The 23,241-nt window shown below is 29.5% G+C and overlaps 1 protein-coding gene across 1 annotated transcript; it reads right to left on the reverse strand.

Annotated features, from left to right (window-relative positions):
• Window positions 1-22,536: 22,536 nt before the first annotated feature.
• Window positions 22,537-22,896, reverse strand: LOC129987591 (speckle-type POZ protein B-like). Its single transcript, XM_056095553.1, has one exon. The coding sequence runs from the start codon at window positions 22,894-22,896 to the stop codon at window positions 22,537-22,539; it is 360 nt and encodes a 119-aa protein (XP_055951528.1).
• Between the last annotated feature and the right edge of the window lie 345 nt (window positions 22,897-23,241).

Below are 23,241 nucleotides of genomic sequence, written 5' to 3' on the forward strand. Positions count from 1 at the left end.
CATAATTCTCTAAAAATTTTTAAAAGACTAAAAAGATAAACAAGTGGAGTTTTGGAAAGAAACTCGCAGAATCAGAGTGAGATTTTTAATAAAATGTAAGACGCTGTAAAGAAAACCGTGGACATTCTATAAGAATTCAAATTCAGATATACAAATATACATTCAATCTTTATGCTCAATCTTAATATTAGGCTATTTACCTTTTTTTTAATCTGTAAAAATTCTGATTTTTTTTTTTTTTTTTTTTTTTTTGTAAATGCACAACAGAAGATGTAAATATTTTTCAAAAACTCTCCAGATGTTGCCATCACAAATGATATTACAAAGTGCTATTGCACATGCTTTGTTAGATTTTTTCCAAAACAAGTATTCTTTATATAAGTTTAAAGAGTAAGCATAATTTCATTTATGGGTTGTATTCAATAGAAAAATAGTACTTGTCGATCATTATTTTATTTTTAATCACAATATAATTGCATTTATTTTACAGGTACTTTTTAATAATTATTTGTAAATATCATAAGAAAGCTCACTGAGAAATTGGATGGATGCAAGATATTTTACTATACCGAATATTTTCGAACTTCTTGCAAAAGTAATCAGAAAAAGAAAAAATGAAAGAACATAACTTATTGCTGTTTTCGAAGCATTTAATCATTTGATGCAAACTATAATTTTTCAAAAAGCCATGATAAATAAAAATCGTTTGGTATTATTATTTTGATTTAAAAAATTAATTTGCGAACGATAGCAGTATTTTCTATAAATTTAAATTTAATATAAATTTAGTTTAAAAAAAATACAATAAATGATTTATTGTAAATGATTCATTTACAGATTCTTTAGAACACAAATATTAAATATATCTCTCATTTCCCACTTATACAATGAAATTATGAAGAAGTGATTTAGCATTTAACTGTAACTGTAATTATTTTCTAAATACGTTTAATGATGTCAATTTTGTAAATAAACATGTTCAACTTGAATATACGGGAGTATATCGACTGGTATTTCTTAATAACAAAACAATTTTTTTAAGAATTCTTCTAAGATATTCTAAAGGTATTTATAAAAAAAAAAGGCGAAATCTTTGAATATATTCCATTTTTTATATCATGCTAGTGTTCTTTTTAATTCTCAAATGCATTATAATATGCCATTCATAAATCAAATATTTCTATACGATGTAATTTGGAAAAATTATATAATAGAAATTTAGTTTTTCGTAGACTCGCAAATTAAATTAATTCCAATTAAGTCATTTTAAATATTCCAGGGAAATTCTAAAAAATTATAATTTTGAAATAAAATTATAATTTCGAAAGGAAATAAGATTCTAGCAGCAGATATAAAAGAAAATAGCAATTGCATCAAATATAAAAGAAAATAGCAATTGCATAAAATATAAAAGAAAATAGTAATTGCATCAAATATGAAAGAAAATAGCATTTGCATTAAATATATATTACTATATGTTATCAACTAATAAATAAATAATTAATTAAAAAATGTATTGTAGTTATATTAAAAATATCAAGACCCTTTATAAAAATTTACTAATGGACCATTATAGAAATGTTCATAAATAGTATAAAACGCCTCGAGATAATTTTAATTTAACACATTAGCTAATGTATTTGCATATTCAGTTTGTGAAAATAATAATTTTAAATAAAGCCATATGTTTTTATAAAAATTGAAAAAAAATGAATAAAAAAACTAATATTTAACTTCAGAAAAAAAATTACATTTCTTTTTTATAATTTTAATGAACGATGCGAATCTCAAATTGATAATAAAATGCAAAAAAGTATAGCCTAATTCCATAATATTTATACGAATTCAATAAAAATATAATCTGTGAATAAAATCTAATCACTTAGATAGTAATCTATGGCAACACTAATATCTTTATATAGTGCATTCAATAACGATGCCTTGAAAGATGTTTAAGCAGTTTTTAAATTACTGCTGACAAAAATCCATTGAATCGTAATGAATTTTATAGAAAATATTTATATTCCTTAATTAATATAAACATTCTTTAAAATATCCAATAGAAGAATGGGCTGTTCCTAAATTGAAGGAAAAAAAGATCTGATTTTTATGCTTTGATTGCATATGAATATCGAAGCATTTATTTTTATTTGAATTCACGATTTTGCGCAGAAAAAGTAAACAATTTCAGCACAAATGTTTTAAGCTGTTATCTAATTAATTCTTCTTATTTATTTATATAAAAATAAGCTTCTTCAGCTGCAAAAAATTTATTTACGTTAATTTTATTCTTTAAATTATATTATAATAATAATCAGCTTTAATGAAATCGTTTTCATATTTTTTTACATAAAATGTATCTTAAAAAATTTTCTTCTTGTGATATAAACTTTATTTTGTTAAATTTTCAACACTATCAGATCTAGATGAATTATTAAAAATTAATTCTTAACAAATTTATTCTTTATTCAAAAAAGTTGTCAGTCTCAAAAAAATTACTACCCATTCATTAAAAAATCAAAATAGTTTTTTTTTAATTTAATAAAATGTTATTAAAAAATTGTATACATGGGAAATTAGTAATCGTCAAATAAACATTAAGACAACTTTAAACTACAATTACAACTACATTAAAAAAGTCAAATACTTCATGTTCAATATTAAATATCAATTTCCTATTTAATATTCAACTCCATAAGTGGATAAAATAAAGTTTGATTGATTATTACAAAATCAAATTTTAAGATCAAAGAATTGCTGAAATATCTTTTTGTTCCTAATCAATCAGCAAATAACACTAATCCTTCATTAAGGCAGGTGACTAGTACATTGAAAATTCAATTTTTGCGGAACTTTGATTTTTTTTTATTTATCATTCTTGATGTTTCAACGAGTTTATTTATAAAAGCGTTAGAATTTCATTTTTAAGTCTGTTTTTTGAGAAGATACATTGATTTTTATATTTGCTTTTACAACTATTTAATGCTACATCTTTAATTGCTATTTTCTCAAATATAGAATATGATAGAATTTTCTTACGCAAAGGCTCAAAAATTAAAATCTAATGTATTTTTTTGTTCAAATTTGATATAATAATTTCTCAACATGTTCTGTAGTTCCTGAATTAGAGAATAAATAATCTATTCATTTAGAAATATTTTATAGTTGTTTTAGTGCTTCATAATGTGAAAAAAAAAACCCTGAAAATTTCGTGCTTTTTATCAGTCGAACCTCAATATTTAAATTTTTATCTCAACATTTAAAATACAGCTTATTTTTTTGTTCAGGAACTAGATAATATATTTCTTAAGTTATCTGCAAAATGTTAAGCAAATCATTTAATAAGCTTCTAAACGGGAAAATTTTTGCTATGTACTTCTTTTTCTCCAAAAAAAGCCTTTTTTTTCCTATTTTTAAAAACCTTTTGTCACTTATATGCAATATTTTGGTTTCATAGATGTATTTCCCTTCTCTTATATGCAAATATTCAAGAATATAATTACTTTCGAACATATTTCACAAAATTCATTCCGAAGGTAGTCACTTACTTTTTAAAAAGTATTTTTGCAGTAATTCGGCAGATAATACAGGATTGCTCATTGTAAGTACTTTCCATTCTTCGGAAGAGAAAATATTTACTGCATCCTATTGTAGAATAAAATCGCTGCATGCCAGCTTCAAATCGTCGACTTGATGCAAATTTGGCGTAAGAAATTTGGCAGAATTCACATTATTTGGCGATTTTTAACAGAATGAAATTTTAATTACTTATCAATATCATTAAAATTATTTTTCATATAGTAACATACAAAGCATATTTTTCGAATGAAGATACAGATATGCACAATACAGGAGAATTAGCCAGCTAAGATTGAAAAAAGCATTCCTTCCATCGAAAAAATAATCTTTTGCTATTTAGATTCTTAAAGCTATTTATTTTCTATCTAATTTCTCATCTAATTCTTAGTACTTAAAAAATAATATTTATCAATAGTTATTTCGTGTGTAAAATTTAAAAAAAATATATTGAAAAATTCCCCAACAAACCTAAGTAAATATAATATAATATAACTTATGCTCTTTTTCATATGTGTCAGGCTAGGTATTCGTACATTAAAAAAAATTTTCACACTTTGTTTTTTATTTTATATCCAAAATTTTACAAACAATGAATTTTAATCAGTTAGCAACTTCGTTAAAGTCCATTCTCAGAACAACATCATACAAATCATATTTTTTAAAATTTTTCTTGCAAAATAATTTAATCTGTTATTTAGAAGAAACAATCCATCATTGCTTAAATTCTTAGCATTAGTTTTTTCTATATAACTTTCAATGTAATTCTCAATACATAATCAAATTGATCAAACGCAAATAACACATAATAAAATAATACAAAGATTATTAAAAATATAATATCTTTATATAATATATATAATATCTTTAAATATAAAGATAATTAGAGTTAAACTCATTTTTTAATATAGTTATTCTATTTAGTTATTCTATTTCTCAAAAATGATTCATCACGTATCTTATTCACTTATATTTGATAATACATGATATCCTTTTAATTAATAAGAAATAATCAAAATATTATAAATTTGTTTAAAAGAGAAAACAGACCATATGATACATCATTTTCATTTTATAAAGCCGCTCTGTAGTTGAGTTTGAAAAAAAATGGCAAAACAAAAATTTAAATTGTTTGTTTTCTTATGGCACTTGCCACTGACAAGCCCGCTGTTACAAAGACAGCGATTTAAGCCTGAGGGGGACGTCTCTTATTTTTTATAGCAGCGCCAACTAGGGCCAAGAGTACGACTTTGCCACTCACGCATCACTCATTCGCTTGCACAACCCCTTTTTTACAGGAGGGCACATTCACACATCTCACAGATAGAACAACAGAAGAACAACCATGCCCAAACCGGGACTCGAACCCGGGACGCTGAGATCACGGGGAAGACGAGCTACCCCTATGCCAGGACGCCGGCAAAAATTTAAATAATAATATTATATCCATAATGCGATTCAAAATAGCCCTAGAGTTGCTTTAAAACGGGATGTTAATATAACTAAACTAAACTAAACCTAGTGTGATTCTCAGACTTGATTAGAAACCTCAAAATCAAAAGGCAGAAGTGAGAAAATTCATAGTATATTTTTTGTTCATATTGACGCTACAAGTAATACTGTTTTTTCATTAAAAAGTACTTTTGTAAGATTTTGGGTGATGGATTGCTCACCGTAAACGTTTTCCATTTCTCCGAAGAGAATATTTCTGAAGCATTCTGCTGCAGAACAAAACCTTTACACACCGATTTCAGTTCCACGTCTTGATGTTCATCAGCAAGCTGCAGAAACTCGCAAACATTATACATGGTGAGATTAGACTTAAAAAAAACAAAAACAATTTTCAGCACGGTTACTTGATATTTTCCAGCTGCATAGATCAGCTTACTGGCAATTTTCCACTGTAGATTTTCCAGGTTCTTTGTATATAGATAAAGGAGGAATCGATTTGATGTTTCCCTATCCAAGTCCTCTAATATCAAATTAAAGCACATTAATCGAGAAAAATCATGGTATCGTTTTTTTACTCTTATTATCATTACAATTCACATTATTTTTTCATTAAGAAGTACTTTTGTAAGATTTCGGCTGATAATACTGGATTACTCACGGTAAACGTTTTCCATTTCTCCGAAGAGAATATTTCTGAAGCATCCTGCTGTAGAACAAAATCTTTACACACCAAACTCAGATCCTCGTCTTGGTGCAAATCAGCAAGCTGCAGAACCTCACAAACATTAAACATGGTGAGATTTGACTTCAGGAAAGACAAACACTTGGCTCTCAGCGCGGTCACTTGATATTTGTCAGCTGCATAGAACAGCTTGGTAGCAATTTCCCAGTGTAGATTGTGCAAGTTGTTTGTATATAGATATAGAAGGAATCGATTCAATGTGTTCCTGTCCAAGTCATTCATGTCCACTCTTTTATTTACGGCCTCTTTCATGTCGGTCTCGAACATTTTTCTGAAGATTGGAGATTGCAAACATAGAATACATTTATGAACAGGGAATGCCTCATTCTCAGTTGTCAGAATTACATCTCAGTGCTTTTTATCAAGGTATTCGTAATGTATATCATCATCTTGTGATTCAGTTGGTTGCTGTAAGGCATAATCGTTTGTCATATCTTGTACATGCTGCTCTGTGACTTCTGTTGAAACGTTTGAAACATCAGGAACGTTTTCGTCCTCCTTTGAACTGTTCGAAATCTTTGAATCTACAATGAATGTGTGATTATTCGGAAGAAAATACGATTTTCTTACTTCATGATAAACTTCACCATTCCAAATAAAAAAGTCACATATTATTGACAAATCGCCATCCATCAAGTATGTTTCAGATTGTTGTAGTATTTGTGCTTGGGGTATAGCCTGAGAAAATTTTAAAACCGTGTCTGACGAGGCAAATCTAAAAATATTTAATGTAGAAAAATGTAAGCGGCCATTAATTGCCAAGACTGATATCTGGCCAAATATGTGAATACTATCGACGCCCGGGATACTTAAGCTGATGTGAAACAATTTCGATTTCTTAGATAACTCTCCAGTCAACATTATTTGAGGTATCTGCTTTCCAGTTGATTCTAGAATGAAAATTTTGGGATCTTGTGTCCGTAAATTTCTGAAATCTTGAATTTTCCAAACACTTTTTCTCTGTTCCGATTGCAGACGAGTAAGAATTGAACAATGTACTAAAGACGCATTTATTTCTTCCGATTTCCGAAGGTGGCAATAAATTTTTAAATTTTCTTCTTCGAATGTTATTTTATCTTGAAACAGGAAAAAGTATTTAATGTCGTCTTTTTTAAATTTCAACTTGCTTTCCTTTTCAAGTAATATATTGTTTACCTCATTTGGTAAAACAACGGATACCACCACATCGACTTCAAGGATTTCTATCTCACTATTTGTATCAATCCTCTTTAAGGACAGAAAATAAGTTCTATCTATACCCATAATCCATTCTGTTTTTTCTAAATTTAAAACAGTAAACGTTGGACTTTTAATACAGTAATCACAAACATGAAAGTTTTCGATATTCCATGCAAGTAAAAACCCATCGGTAATTTTTGATGGATCAAATTCCATTTCGGAAATGTCTTTCTTTAACAAATATATTCCAATCTCTTAATAGGTGATATTAATTAAACAATAATTCACAAATGGAAATTGATTGAGAATTGGAAAATAAAACAACTGCAGCTATGAAACGTTTGCTTAAACTTCAATAGTTGTTGTTTTATAAGTGCCCTCTACTAGTGTAAGTGTCTCCCTAGTGTTATCTTATTACCATGTGATATTCTTTTATCTGTGTTGTGATGTGGTCGTCTAATACCACAAAATATGATATCATTTTGCTTTTATCTGTTTGCTTTGATTGGCTTTAAAGAATTGATACCAGAATACTCTTTAAAAACTCGTCTAAATCATCAATAGAGTGGTATTCCCCCTTTTTTGTGAAAATATATCAATTAAATAAATTAATTTCTCTCAGTTTTATTATGTAATGATTAATTACTGCTTTTATATTTTATAGAAAAAATAATTAAATAAAAATGCATTTGGCTGAGCATGTATAAGTGCTTCTAATCATAAATTCTTTATCCGTGAAGAAATAAAACATTTTTGTTAAATTAATAATTTATTTTTTTAAAAAAATTATGAAGAGTAAGTTTCATGATAAATCTAAAATGCATTTTTCTTTATATAAAAGAGATCTGTTTTTGACTCATATGAATTCGAAAAAAGAATAAAATGATTATACCAGTACTTGAATAGAAAAGAAAGAATATAGCTAAATTAATTAATCAAAAATATAATTTAATTAATATATTTTCTATCGTAAAATATACCTTTTTGTATTTTAATAATAAATTATTATTTTACGCTTAATGCAGTATATTTTTCTAAACACTACAATGGATACTACTCTATATATTTTTGATAAGATGGTTAAATTGTCTATGGCACAGAATTGTTTATTTATGGCATAGGAATACAAATAATAGCCTTTTTTCTACTCCAAGATAAATCATCGTAAATGCATGAAATCTTTTCATGCATCTTTTTCTGGCATCATGGTGTACTCAAAAGTCGAAACACAATTCCCTGCTCCGAAGAAACTGGAAAATTTTGACTTTTAATCAGCATGCTATCGAAACTCTGTAATAAAGTAAATAAATCCAAGCGAATATTTAATTACTTCGAGGTGATTAGAAAATAGGCATTTCTATCAGATACATAGCTAAAAACCTGAAACAAAGTGAATTGCATTCAGAAATTGCTGAAATTTTTCGAAGAGATTAGAATTTTTTCATTTCTATCAATTCGTTGTCGAAAGCCTGTGACAAAGTAAATGGTGCCCAAAGAATATTTATAGGCATGCTTCGAGATAATTAGAAATATAACAATTCTATAAGTTTAATTGCTAAAAACCTGAGCAAAGTGAATGGCAACTGAAAAATATTTTAATGCTTCGAGGAGATCAAGTAGCCGTCAAAGAGTTGTTACAAAGTAAATGATACCCAGAGAATGTTCCACGATGTGTAGAGGAGATTAGAAATTCAATATTTATATCAATTAAACTATCGAAAATTTGTAACAAATATTGACATCTTAAGAATGTTTAAATGCTTTAAACAGAACAGACATTTTTCATTTCTATCATTCCTTTATCAAAAAATGTTGACGATGTAAAAACTCCTCAGAGAATGTTTATATAAATGTTTCGAAAAAATATTTAAAATTTAGCATTTCTATCAATACGCTGTTGAATACCTGTGACGGTTTCAAGTAATAATTGGCCTCAACAATTGGAATGTTTCAAGAAATAACTAATAAAACTTTGTCTTATATTTAACAATATATGAAATATGTATGATTTCATACATCATCATACATATAAATCTACATATATAAATAATAATCATATATGAATAATAATCATACATAAATCATATATGAAATATGTATGATTTATTTCGATATATGAAATATGTATGATTTATTTCGATATATGAAATATGTATGATTTATTTCGATTGTAGGTATAGAAAAAGGCATTTTCTTTTTGAATAAATTTATATTTTCATTAAATTTACATTTATTTACTCTATCATATAATAAAAATACAATTTTAAGTAGTAAAATGTATTTTGAATGAATTGTTTAACAGCTTCGGAAGCAAAATTCTCGTGGAGCCAGGTGATCACCAAAGGTGGCTGGTTTTTCATAAAATAGTTTATCTCTCTCTTTCATTGTATTGTTCCTAGCAGTAGGTAGCATTAGTTAGAGGAAGAAGCTTATGGGTTCTGTCTTTTGTCTGCTCTCTTATTCAGTATAACTTAAAAACTGGCAGCTGTGCTCTAAGTAATAAATAACACATTGCTGTTGCATTAATCAGGGAAGGGTTTTTTTCTTAAAAAAACAAACTAAAATATGGAAGTTTCCTTCAAAATTTTCGTGAAAGGCAGTGAAATCCCCTGTAGAGAAGCTAACTCACTCGGATACGAGGATATCTAAACTCAGAATTGAGCAAAAAAAGTGATAAAAAATTAATTTTTTTTATAAGGATTGAGTTTTTCTAGCTTTCGAAATACCAAAACTAAAACCTATGAAACGTTTCCTAATTTTGTAACTGCAAAATTACAATTTGCTTTCCTATTTTAAGGCAATATAAATAGAATAGCATTTTAGGATAAAAAAATATACAATAACAAAAAAAAATATGTATATTGTCTAAACTAACAAACATGCGAATCGTTCTCTCATAAGTTTTAACAAGACTCTTATTGCAAACACAGACAATTAATTCCTTATAAATTACATATTAACATATATTTTTCATTGAATATTTATATTTTCTTTTCTAATATTTTTTGTAACAATCCCTGCATAGCTAAAAGTGAATATTAATTTCTGAAAATGATAAAATATGCAAGAAATAATAATTTTTATAAGAAACTCAGTGTTAAAGAAATGAAAAATTGTAAAGGTTTCAAAAGTTACTAACAAAATATATCGATTATTAGAATACTTTAATAACAAAAATTGCATAAAGTTAACTAGGAATATTTGACTTCAAGTAAATATACAAACTAATTAAATATAGATTAAAATTATTAGTAACTGACTTTTTCATACTTAAATACTTATAATTTTTCCTTATTGTTATTATAATTCCGAAAAATATAACAAAATGAAATACTTTTATATAAATGTATATTAAAACTTTTAAATGCTTAAAACAAAATATCTATGCAAATTTAAAATTTTTAAGATGTGACAAAACATTTTAAGGGTAATACTGATGTTTAAGGTACCGGTTTCTCTCCGATGTCATCCGAATCGTGTCAAACATTAAAAACTATCTAGACGTCCTCCATCTTGAAACCAGGAATCTCCTTTCAAATCCCAGAAAGTTAAGATTCCATATAAGTTACTTTGGTTACCAGAATTAATGAATTATTGCCACAGAAAATTATGGTTAAGAAAATATACCATATACTTTAGCCAAGCATTTTTAAATAATCTTGCATTATTCATGAAGTGTTTGTAGATTGGCTAGAAAACTATCTTTAAAATTATTTTTTCATGCCAAAATGATTTTGCAATGTTTTAGCAGATAACAAAGGATTTTCTACAGTTAAGATTTCCCATTCTTTCGAAGAAAAAATTTCTGCTTCGTGCTTGAAAATTAAATTTTGGCATGCTGACTTCAGCTTTTCATCTTGGTAAAGGTCAGACAGTTTTAAAGCTTCACAGACATTGTCCACTGAAATATTGGACATCAGAAAAGAAGTGCATTCAATCTTCAATGATTCTACCTGGTACTTGTTGGCCGCATACAGAAGCTTCGTGGCACTATCCCAAGTAAGATCCTCAAGAGTTTCAGAATACAAAAATAGAAGAAATAGATCAAAGGTATCAATATCCATATCAATAATGTCCACTTTCTTGTTTACGGTTTCTTTCATGTCACTGTCAAACATGGCGCAGAACACCGGAGACCTAGAACAAAGGATGCTTTTATGGGCTTGGAGCATTTCGGTTCCAATCTGAAAAATGACATCACAGTGATTTTTCTGCAAATAGAAATTTCTCAGATCTTCTTTAAGTGTTTGAGGCGTTTCCTCGGTTTCATTACTGCAACTTGTGTCTTCAGCATCTACAGTTGAAATTCTTACTAATTCAGTAATGCTACTGTTCTCCTTCTTCTTTAGGTCATGATATTTTTCTGCAAGGTAATTCGATTCTTCAATGTCTGAATGAATTGCACCAGTAGAAAAACTGAATTCACACAACAGATTCAGGTCACCATTACATAGGTAACTGAGGGGACATTTTCGAAATATTACTAAGGGAAATTTAAAAATCACTTTAGTCGTGGACCCATTTTCTAAAAAGAATGCTTTCACTTTTGACCATTTCAAATCATTCTTTGGTGTTAAAACTGATATTTTACCAACGATAAATACCTTTTTTTCTGAAGATACATGAACCTCTATATGGAATTTTGACTTGTTTGATAATGTTCCCTGTAGTTCTACTTCAGGATATTGGGAAGCAGTTGAAAAGAGCGTATATTTCTTTTGGCTATCTGGTAACAGATTTATGAAGTTCCTCACTTTCCAAATGCAGCATCTTTTCTCTGAGCCTATCAGAGTATGAGCCATGCAGCGAATCAGAGATGGACATTTGGGATCGTCATTACTTCGCATGTGGCAATTAAAAATTAAAGTCTCTTCTCTAGACATGAAGTTTTGGGTTGAGGTGACATGTGTTAAAATGCCTTTGTCAAAATCGAATATCTTCTTTTCTTCAAGCATAAATTCCTCCCCATATGAAGTAATGACTGTTATAGTAATACTAAGGTTAACGAGTCGCATCAAGCCCACAGTAGCGTCCGTCAACTCCAGATTCAGATTAAAACTATCTTTTGCACTTGATGGACTCAAACTCATTATCCAACTGCTGTGAAATAAATTATAAGCCGTAAACTTCGGACTCACAATTTTCTCTTCCCCGTAGCTGACGTTGATATTTTTAACTTTCCATGTAAACAGAAAGCCCTCTCTCTCGCTGGACAGTATGTTCGACATGACTCACGTTCGTTAAAAGTGCGAAATGATACTGGCAATGCTAAAATTCAATGTAGCTACGCGTATAAGAGAAACAAAGCATGTACATAGAAAAAAATCGAATGAACCTGTTACACCTTTCAATTTTTGATAAAAATCTGTTATAATCCTTCACATTTCAATTTCTTATCGGCAGTAAAAATATCGTTGAAGATATCAAAGACCATAGTTCGCTCCTGTGAAAAGTCTACATGTTATCAACACTGATTATTTGCTTATTCCGCAAAAATAAAAGATAACAGAAGAAAGTGCTTATTCGTCAATACAGAGGTAGATTCCATTCTTATAAACTTCTCGGTTCGCAGGTGTAAATTAGAAGAGAGGGCGTCAAAAAATGCTTATAATCTGATTTTAGTTCAGCATATCAGTGAGAATAAAGAAATGTTTAATTCCTTCTTTCTACTTCATATTGTTACATAGATTATTCCTCAATTATATACTGGTAGACTTTGGAGCCATTATTATTTTTTTCTGTTAAATATTAATGTAAAATGTATATTTTTTCTATCATCTGTGAACATAATGGTATTTTGGTTTAAGGTTTTGGAAGCCACAAAATGCACTGGCAGGAAAATAATTATTTATCGCTTTTGAGGCCTCATTTTTTTTTCTTTTAATGTTATTAGAAAATGATGAAGAAGGCTGTCATATCTGGCGACTTATCGCCAACAAAAAGTTACAATTTGGCTTGATTGCCCGCCTCATATCCGATTCTCCTGTCTAGTCAATAACAGGACAGATCGTAAGAAGTTATAGCCCAAAGAATCACGAAGAATGGGTAAAGAACAAATTTTTTGCCAGCTAGAAAATTATATACATATATATATCGTTGAAAATAAAAAAAAAAATTTGAAGCTCGAACAATTTTGAGATAGTTGACAAAGATAGTCTAAATGTTGACGACTAAGCAATACAGTAGTCAAGTAATTATTCCAAACCAATTTAAACCGGCGTTTCACACACAAAAAAAAATCTGGCTCCGGGATAAAGTTCTGGAGCTCGAATAGTTTTCAGATGGGAGGGGGGACCATCGCTTTCTAAATATCACCGCATGCACAATCTGACAATCACGTGATTTCCCGAAACGAAATTCTGGCCTCTTGAAAAAAAATTATACAATTCAAATATTTTGAGATGGTCAAAACCATCGCTTTTCTGCATGTTGGTAATTCTAAATATGAATCGTGAGAACATGATGCTTTTCTGTCGGATTTATACCACATGACTTTGAAAAAAAAATACATGACTTTGAAAATATACCACATGACTTTGAAAAAGTTCTCACATGATAACTTGAAATTTGCGACAGCAGATATAAATTTTTATTATTACTTAATTATACCATGTTCTTAGATAAGATCAAAAACATGAATTTGATTGAAAAAGTCAAAATAAATTATAATGAGTGCAAATTCAGAAGTATACGTAATATTAAATCAAAACTTAAATTTAAATCTTAATTTGGAACGAATGCCCTAAGAAAACATTATTTTAATTTTAACGTTGGCAAAAGCATTTTGCTTTTCATAATAATAAAAATTGTTGCAAATTGTGTGTCACATTAAAAAATGTATCTATAATAATTAAGATTCAATAATATATTTAAATTTATCTCTTTATAATAAAAAATGAATGTGTGTGTGTGTGTGTGTGTGTGTGTGTGTGTGTGTGTGTGTGTGTGTGTGTGTGTGTGTGTGTGTGTGTGTGTGTGGTGTGTGTGGCGCTAGCTTCATAAAGCCATTTAACAGCGTCTGAACATAGGTAATCACTTTTGTCTAGTGGTTATGTTATTATGTTACGCGTCTACGGAGCCTAGGGTCGTAGGTTCGATCCTCGCTCATAGCAATTCGTTACATCTGTGTGTGTCTGCAGGTGAAAATATCGCCGGCCTGTCCATTTGGCCGAGGGTTACCAAATTTGACATATGCATGCACTGGAAGTAGAGAATGTGTCAACTTTAGTTTGATTTTTTTAAAATTTAAATTTAATTTTTTTAAAAAAATGAGCGAAATGTTAGTGTTTTCCCAGTGAAACTTCCGAAAATATTATAGCACAAAAATGATTTTTACATCATATTGAAATTTTTAAAAAATTGTTTGCTGTGTTTGTGCTCTACAGGCAAATCCTGTGACTATGAGCTACTAAATTTAACAAGTGCATAACATACCATCGGGAATGTGCACATCGGTGCGATTTTTTAATTAGAATTTACATTTATTTAAAAACTAGCCGCCTTTGCCGACCAGCCGGTACGCCAATCTTAATGTTCGTTTAAATTTTAATAATTAAATACGTTGAACCGGAGTTTAACCCCCTTCTTTGCCAAGTTGCGATAACGCGCCAAAGCTGGCAATCTTTATTATGCACTATAATTGGACATCTGCTCCTTTGCTTTTGAACATTTCGCCAGACCGTTGTTGGCTATTTTTAAAAATTGCACCAAGCAGGGGGTTAAACTCCGGTCGTACCATTAAATATTTTACACAATTCCAACTTTAATAGATTCTTCATCAAAATATTTTAAAACTTCAAATTTTGAGAGTCATATAATTCACTCATAATATTATAAAGGCCTTCAGTCATATCGTAATATGTATCTCTCTAATTTTTTGTTACCTCTCGTAGAATTTATGCTTTAAATTAAAGTGTAAATGATTAATCTGCAATTAATATAATAATATTTTTTTTACTGAAACAAAGCATTTTTTTTTAATAATATGATTACTGATAACAGAGTCACTGAGCGTTTAAACTTTATGGGCACTAAAGAATATCTTTCTTAATTTATGTAATATCTCAAGAATTTGTCAACAAAATTTTCTCAGATTCATCATGAACAGACCGATTCATTAACAATGTTTAATTTTAAATGCATCAAACACTAAGAAAATAAAATGAATCGTTTAAAATAATCGGTCGAAAAAAGGTTTAAAAAAAACTACTTAAAAAACGATGTACTTAAAACTATAAGCATATACAAAAAAATACATAACTAACATAAATACAATTTAATTACAAAAGGATGCAACTAACCTAAAAATAATTTAAATCATTGAAAACAGGTTAAAAAAAACTACTTAAAAAACGATGTACTTAAAACTATAAGCATATACAAAAAATATATAACTAACATAAATACAATTTACTTACAAAAGCATGAAACTAACCTAAAAATAATTTAAATCATCCGTTGATAATAGTTGTCATGTCAACAATCAGAACACAATGCGCATGCGTGAATTTTCTTAGCTAGTTACGGCAACGCAAATGCGTGAATTTTTCTACGCCAGTTGGGGTAACGCTATGTAGACTATTAGAAATTTTTAATTTCCTTTATTCTGTTTTATTTTAATTCAAAAGTACTTCAGAATGAATCTGAAACATGGATTAATTAACAATGTTTAATTTTAAATGCATAAAACATTAAGAAAATAAACAGAATCGTTTGAAATAATCGGCCGAAAAATGTTAACCCTAGCCTCATTACTGTTGGGAGAGAAAGAATCTGAACCCTTACTCATTTGGCGGTGGGAAAATGGAAGATTTTTTTTGGCGGGGAAGTTAGTTTTTAACTAATAATTAAAATTCTAATTAAAATTTCAAAAAAAGGGACTCCAGGTGCACATTCCCGACCTCTAAGGTTATCGGCGTATGACTCTGCGTTTTAATGTGCAGATTGTAAACGCTCGATACATAAAATAAACATTTCTTATTTTAGGATTATACGACCAACGATTTAAAGTATTTTAAAGAAATTAAAATAAAAACACAAACTACGTCAAATCCAAGTAACGGCGAGCATCTCACTCGTTCTATTTATTTTTTACAATAAAAATCTCGTTGCCAGATGCAACAGCAGAAAAATAGTTTCATTTAACACAAAAATAATATATAAAATATTTTTGATGCAATTACTTCAAAAACAAACATGAACAATTATAACAATTAAACAAATACAAAACATTAATAATTATTTATAATATTTAGTTACGTGTGAACCACAATAACTTGCGATGATGAGTTGCGTTACTCACAACCTGTTCCTACATCACTCCCTTGCCAGTAACGAAGTTACGTTAATTAGAAAAAAAATTGAAAATGACATTTAAATTTAATATGAATAGAATGCACTAGAACAACATTTTATGCATCGTCTGTAAAACGCACAGGTCGTTTTATTTTTCTTCCACAACGTGTTTGTGTGGTTAAAGCAGGCAGTTTCTCGTCCTTTATTGAATCACTTAATGCATTCTTATGTTGCATCCTTTCAGTTGAGCCACTTCTTTTGGGTTCACAAGATGCAGGACTGTTAACAGTTTTGAAGGGTGTTTGGCAATGGATACTCTAATATGGCCTTTACTTTTTCAGGCAGAGGCCTTGATCCTTTAGCCGAAATTTTATAGCCCAAAAATTCTAGTGAATCAACTCCGAAAACTGATTTGCTGACATTTATGCGAAGCCCGTAATCATTTAAGCGTTGAAAAACTATTTTGAGATGTGAAAGATGTTCTTCTGGACTAGAAGAGGCAATCAATACATCATCTAAATAAGGAAACACAAAGTCTAAATTTCGAAATACTTCGTGAATAAATCTTTGGAATGTTGCCGGAGCATTCCGCAAACCAAAACTCATTCTGTTAAATTCGTAAAGTCCAAACGGAGTAATAATAGCTGTTTTTTTCTTGTCCTCCTCTGCAACAGGAATATGAAAATAGGCCTTAAAAAGATCAATTTTAGAAAATATGACTTTGTTTGGCAAAATGTGCTGAAAATCTTCGAGTCTAGGAATTGGATATCTATCTGGGAGTGTTTGGTCATTCAACCTTCTGTAGTCCCCGCATGGTCGGAAAGATCCATCTTTCTTCGAGACCATATGCAGTGGACTGGCCCACTCTGATTTAGATGGACGAATAATATTATTGTCCAGCATAAACTTAAATTCCTGTTTGGCAGTTTCTAATTTCTTCGGATCTAATCGCCTTGCTTTAGAGTACACTGGTGGTCCCCTAGTTTCTATGTGATGTTTTATAGTATGCTTTACATCAGAAATAAAAAAATTAGGTTTTGTAATAGATGGGTACAAATACAATAAATCTGAATATTTACAGGCACTGTTCATTGTATTTACACTGACGTTTAAGGCAGGTGCAACTTTACCTTGAGTAGAGAGGTTAGTTATTCCATCAATTAATGTTTTATTCTTAACGTCAACTAACAAATGGAAACGATTTAGGAAATCTGCTCCTAAAATTGGCTGTTTGATATTTGCTATGACAAAAGGCCATTGGAATTCACGACGTAATCCCAAATCAAGGGTTAATACTTTCGTTCCATATGTTTCAATTTCAGTTCCATTTGCAGCATATAATTTATAGTCACTAGTTGAAATTTTTTTTGCGGTATTGGGAATAATACTAACATCAGCTCCACTGTCCACAAGAAAACGCAAACCCGTTGTTTTGTCAAAGACAAATAAACGGTATTTACGGCAATCTTGATTTACTTCCGCAGCAGAACTCGCCGTTAAGTCTGCTGCTGATGCTAGTTTTCCGAATTTGCATTTTTCCACTCGCAAGGTTTCTTGCATTTATCGGGATGACACTTTGCTCCAAATTTATAATGATAAAAACAGTACTTACCAGCAGGATTAAATCGTTTACGAGACGCGCTGCGCCCCCGATTGTTTTGATTAGCAGCTCTGCTCCTTGAACGACTGCGTTCAAGTTGTAAGCGGTTGATTTTACGCTCTAAAGAAACAATTTGTGAACGTAAACTATTTATTTCACTATCCTGCTGTATATCACCTCTAGATGTAGCATATATTTCCCGATTCGGATGCATTTCTACAATACGGTCAGCCATTTCGGCAAGTTTCCGGATATCTTCATTGCTGACGATTAGGATATTTCGGATGGAATCCGGCATTTTTTGAAGAAATAGAGTTTTCAACACATTATCCGAAATCCCATCTGTCGCCAAACTACGCATTTTTTGAAGTAGTTGAGTTGGCCGTAAATCGCCTAACTCCATTTCTGACACGAGACGCTGAATACGTCTATTTTCGCTTTCTTTAAAGGTATTCAGCAATCTCTCCTTCGCAGCGGTATATTTATTTTCATTAGCATCAGTGACTATATCCCATAAATTTTCAACAAATCTTGGTTCCATCTGCGCAATTAAATAATGAAATTTTGTTTCCTCTGATTTAATACCACTAATAGAAAATTGTGCCTCTACTTGGTAAAACCAAATTTCTGGCTTTTCTGTCCAAAATGGAGGAATTTTTACACTAACCTTCGCTACTTCACCATTACCTGCAGTATCCGCTGCACTTAGTTTCGGTTCGTCTTTTTCGCTGGTCGCCATTGCAGTTCTGTTTCCGGGTCACCACTTTATCGGCGTATGACTCTGCGTTTTAATGTGCAGATTGTAAACGCTCGATACATAAAATAAACATTTCTTATTTTAGGATTATACGACCAACGATTTAAAGTATTTTAAAGAAATTAAAATAAAAACACAAACTACGTCAAATCCAAGTAACGGCGAGCATCTCACTCGTTCTATTTATTTTTTACAATAAAAATCTCGTTGCCAGATGCAACAGCAGAAAAATAGTTTCATTTAACACAAAAATAATATATAAAATATTTTTGATGCAATTACTTCAAAAACAAACATGAACAATTATAACAATTAAACAAATACAAAACATTAATAATTATTTATAATATTTAGTTACGTGTGAACCACAATAACTTGCGATGATGAGTTGCGTTACTCACAACCTGTTCCTACAAGGTATACATGTACCAAATTTGGTAGCTGTATGTCAAATGGCGTGGCCTGTAGAGCGCCAACACACACACACACACATTGAGCTTTATTTATAAGTATAGATTAAGCGTTCAATTCCAAAAATATTGCACCACAAAAATTATTTTAACTTCGTCTGAGAGTTCGAAAAATTTGCTTTTCAATGATATCAAAGTTTCAATCGATAAATTTTATTTTTATTTTTAAGGAATATGTAAGATAAATTATTTTAAACATATTTCCAAATAATACATTTCATTCAATATAAAAATAAAATTTAAGCTGCCCGAGCACGTTACACATGCGTTGGAAAAATCACCTTTTATCAACGTGTTGTCATCATGTTTACATGAACTGAAATTAAAAAATTAAATTAATTCTTACTATAAACTACACCTAAAAAAGTGTAATTTTTAGCATATGTTTGTATTAAATGGAATAAAAACTGAAATATAAACTTTTATAAAAAAAAAAAAAATAGAAGCAAGGAAATGTTTCCTGTCACTGTTTAAAAATCTTTATTAGTAATTCAATACAATTTTACTATATAGAGGATATCTAGTGCAATCAGGGGCTAATTTCGAAAACTTTTGTACCAGTCTTATGCATCTAATAAAAAATGGTCTAAATAAAGTAAATAGTTAAGATGGGTTTACACTCAGCCAGTTATAAGATTCCATTAAATTTACGCATGCTCACAAGGAAGATTGCGCGTGCGCTGAGAGAGCGGACAGTAATTCTTGTCTTAAAGGGACAACTACTTGCTATTACAGTTTCTGTGCATGCGTGGTCTTGATGGTTGAATTGACCCTAGTTTAAGATGGTTCATATCAACAATAGCCAGACTACATATAAAAGTATGAAAACAACGCGACTTTGAGATCCGTCACAATTTGATACTTAAAAATATTTCATATAGGATCATAAACATTAAGTAATGCATAAGAGATTTAAATAAATATAGCATAAATATCCCGGCGAAACAATAACCAATACTGGCTGGTAAAAGAAGAAGATAACTAACTTTTATTATTAAATATCAATGCAAAAACAATTTTTAAGATTGTTTTATCGTCAAATAACTTTTCCTTTTCTAAAGGTATCAACAATTAAAACTCGGGAATAAAATTAGAATTTTTTTATCATTACAACGTTTCCTCTATACATTGTATACGAGGAAGTAAAAAAAAAGAAACATATTTATAAAATATGCTTATAAAAATTTAAAAAACTAATGAAAATCATGAGAAATATTAGTTTGGATACTAAAATTTAAGCTGCACGAGCACGTTTCGCATCCATGGGAAAAAATCAGCTTTTTTCAAAATGTTGCGATCACATTGATTAAAGCTCCAACTAAAAATAAATTAAATCTTTTTGGAAATGAAATCTGCAAAAATATAATTTTTGGCACGTGTCTGTAGGAAATGAAACAAATAGGAAATATTATTTTTTTTTTAAATAAATTCAAGAAAAAATTATTTTACGATCGTTTACACTCTCTATATTATTAATCCAATAAATCAGTTTTATTTTAAGGCAAGTTTTGTTTAATATGAACAGGATATCCATTCAAATCAGGGCCACACAGCTAATTTGTAAACATTTAGTAAGACACAGATCTGCTAAAATGCTCTAAATGGAAAATGATTATATTTTATGTAACTTGATTCAATAAATGCTCTAATAAATAACGAATTTGTGATTTTACATAAAGCTTCTGCTGTAGAAATCACGATTAACAAAATGTTCTTGAAACACTAATATTTTAAATAAAAAGAGTTAATTTCCAATCAACTAAATCAATCACTGAAACTGACTGATTTAAGAAAATTCGAATATCACTATTCAATAAAAAAAGGATAATTTTAGATTTTCCATCGATCGTTTCAAAGAAAATACGCCAATCAGTGCGCAGGTTTCTCAAGATTAATTGGCCTAAGATTATGAAAATGTTGAGTTTTTCTAAATTTTTAACATTTAGAACTTCATAAATAAGTCTTAGTTGATCGTGGAAAATAGAAATATTCATTCATTTATTTAAAATTTGGTGTGTCCAGAATATTTCACAGAATCTGATACTTTACTGCATTAAATTTAGACTTCATAATTTTTGAAATATATTTATAGGCCGGAACAAAATATTATTATTGATTTCATTTCAATCCTTTTGAAAGCAAAATTAAAAACTGAATTTTATGCTGAATCTGAGAAATTTTTGTTGAATTATTCTTTGAGATATTACATAAATTATGAAAAATATTTTGTAGTTCACATAAGACTTAAATACCGAGCGATTCTGTTTGCAATACTCATATTCAATAATAATAATAATAAATAAATAACAATAAAGATGATAAATAAAATAAAACGCTTGGTTTTATTAAAAAATATCTTTATATTAATTGCAATTTCATCATTTCCACTTTAAATTAAATTTGAAGTTTTACCGGAAATGACAACAAATTAGCAAAATATATATAGTAAATTGAACGAAACAATCTAAACAACAGTATAAGTTTGGTATGACTATCAAAATTTGAAGATTAAAAATGTTTTATTGAGACTCTATTAAGCGACCAGTTACATAATATATTTAATTGAAAATTGTAGCGAGCGGTAATACTGGCGAACCGGCTGGTCGCCAAAGGCGGCTAGTTTTAAATACACTTAACCCTATATTCAAATACTAAATTTTTTTCCTCATATTCTATTGAAATTTCCAGTTCAAAAATAATTTTGAAATCTGAAAAATATTCATTTTGAATCCTATTTAGGAAAGATAATTTTTAGTAAACAAAGATTTATCTGTAGAAGTAAAAAAATATCGATGAATTTAGCCATCACAGTTTTAATTAAAATTCTTAAATGAAAATCATCATCAAATTATCATCAAGAATACAAAAATACACACAAATTCAAAAGACTAGCACAGCAAAAATTGAGTTAAAATGCGAATACAAAATTCCATCTGTGTAAACATGAAACAAATTAAGTTAAATTAACCTGCATAAATATGTAAGAATGTCAAAAAGGCATGCAAAACCTCAATAAAAAAAAAACTACTCTTAGTATTTAATCAGTAGATTATTTCGATATGAGCAAAAATAAATTTTTGATTTTTCTGTACAAATTTCGGTAACATTTTTAACCCATTCGCTGCCAGAGAAATTTACAGACGCTTACTTTTACAGAAGTTTCCAACAAGATACCTCGTAAATGGCAGTGAATGGGTTAAATATTTTTGACAAAATTTATACATTATAATAAAATTGCTTAAGAAAATTTACAAAACTTTTGTGAGACATCTTAACCACAATATTTAAAATTAAAAATGCATTGCTTTAAATACAATTTCACACAAAATTTTAAAATAGCAGATTTAATTTAAAATGTTTCTTCGAATTTTAAAGTTCTCATCATACCTTCAAAAGAAACCAATCAGTTAAACGGAGCCTGGATTACATATTCAGAAGCATGTGATTAATTAAAATTAGTCTGGACCTAAGAGACCTTTTTGAGGGCAAAGTATTCTCGTAGCAATTTTGCAGACATAAAAGGATTTTCTACAGTGAAATTTTCCCATTCTATCGAAGAGAATATTTCCAAAGCATTTTCAAAGACGAAAGCTTCGCATTCTGTTTTTAGTTGATCCTCCAAGTAGAGTTCAGCAAGTACTAGTGCTTCGCAGACATTAGACACGGTAAGGTGGGACATAAGGAAAGAGGAACATTCTTTTTTCAAAGATTCCACTTGGTACTTGTTGGCAGCATATAATAATCTTTCTGCTCTATCCCACTGAAGGTCTTCCAGTGTGTCAGAATAAAGAAACAACAAGAATCGATTCAAAGTATCAGCATCCATATCAACAATATCCACTTTCTTGTTGACGGTTCTTTCGTATCATGGTCAAACATAGAGCTAAAGACAGGAGATCTAGAACAAAGAATACTTCTGTGAGCAGGAAACGATTCATTTTCGATCTGGAGAATAACATCACAATGCTTTTTTTGCTTGTAGAACTTCTTTAAATCTTCTTTAAGTGTCTGGAGAGTTTTGCTTTTTCCATCAAAAGTTTCCTGTGTCTCATCTGTGGTTTCATCTTCAGGGGCCAACTCTTTCAAACTTTTCGGTATCAACTTTTCAAATTCTGTTTTCAATATTTCTTGATGCGTTAGCTTACGATAGTTCTGGAAAAGGCAATTAGAC

This window comes from Argiope bruennichi, chromosome 10 (assembly GCF_947563725.1).
Source record: "Argiope bruennichi chromosome 10, qqArgBrue1.1, whole genome shotgun sequence".
Lineage (NCBI taxonomy): Eukaryota > Metazoa > Arthropoda > Arachnida > Araneae > Araneidae > Argiope > Argiope bruennichi.

Bases quoted from the DNA above. Each gene is read 5' to 3' on its own strand.
- LOC129987591 (XM_056095553.1), bottom strand. From the start codon at position 22,896: ATGGATGCTGATACTTTGAATCGATTCTTGTTGTTTCTTTATTCTGAC.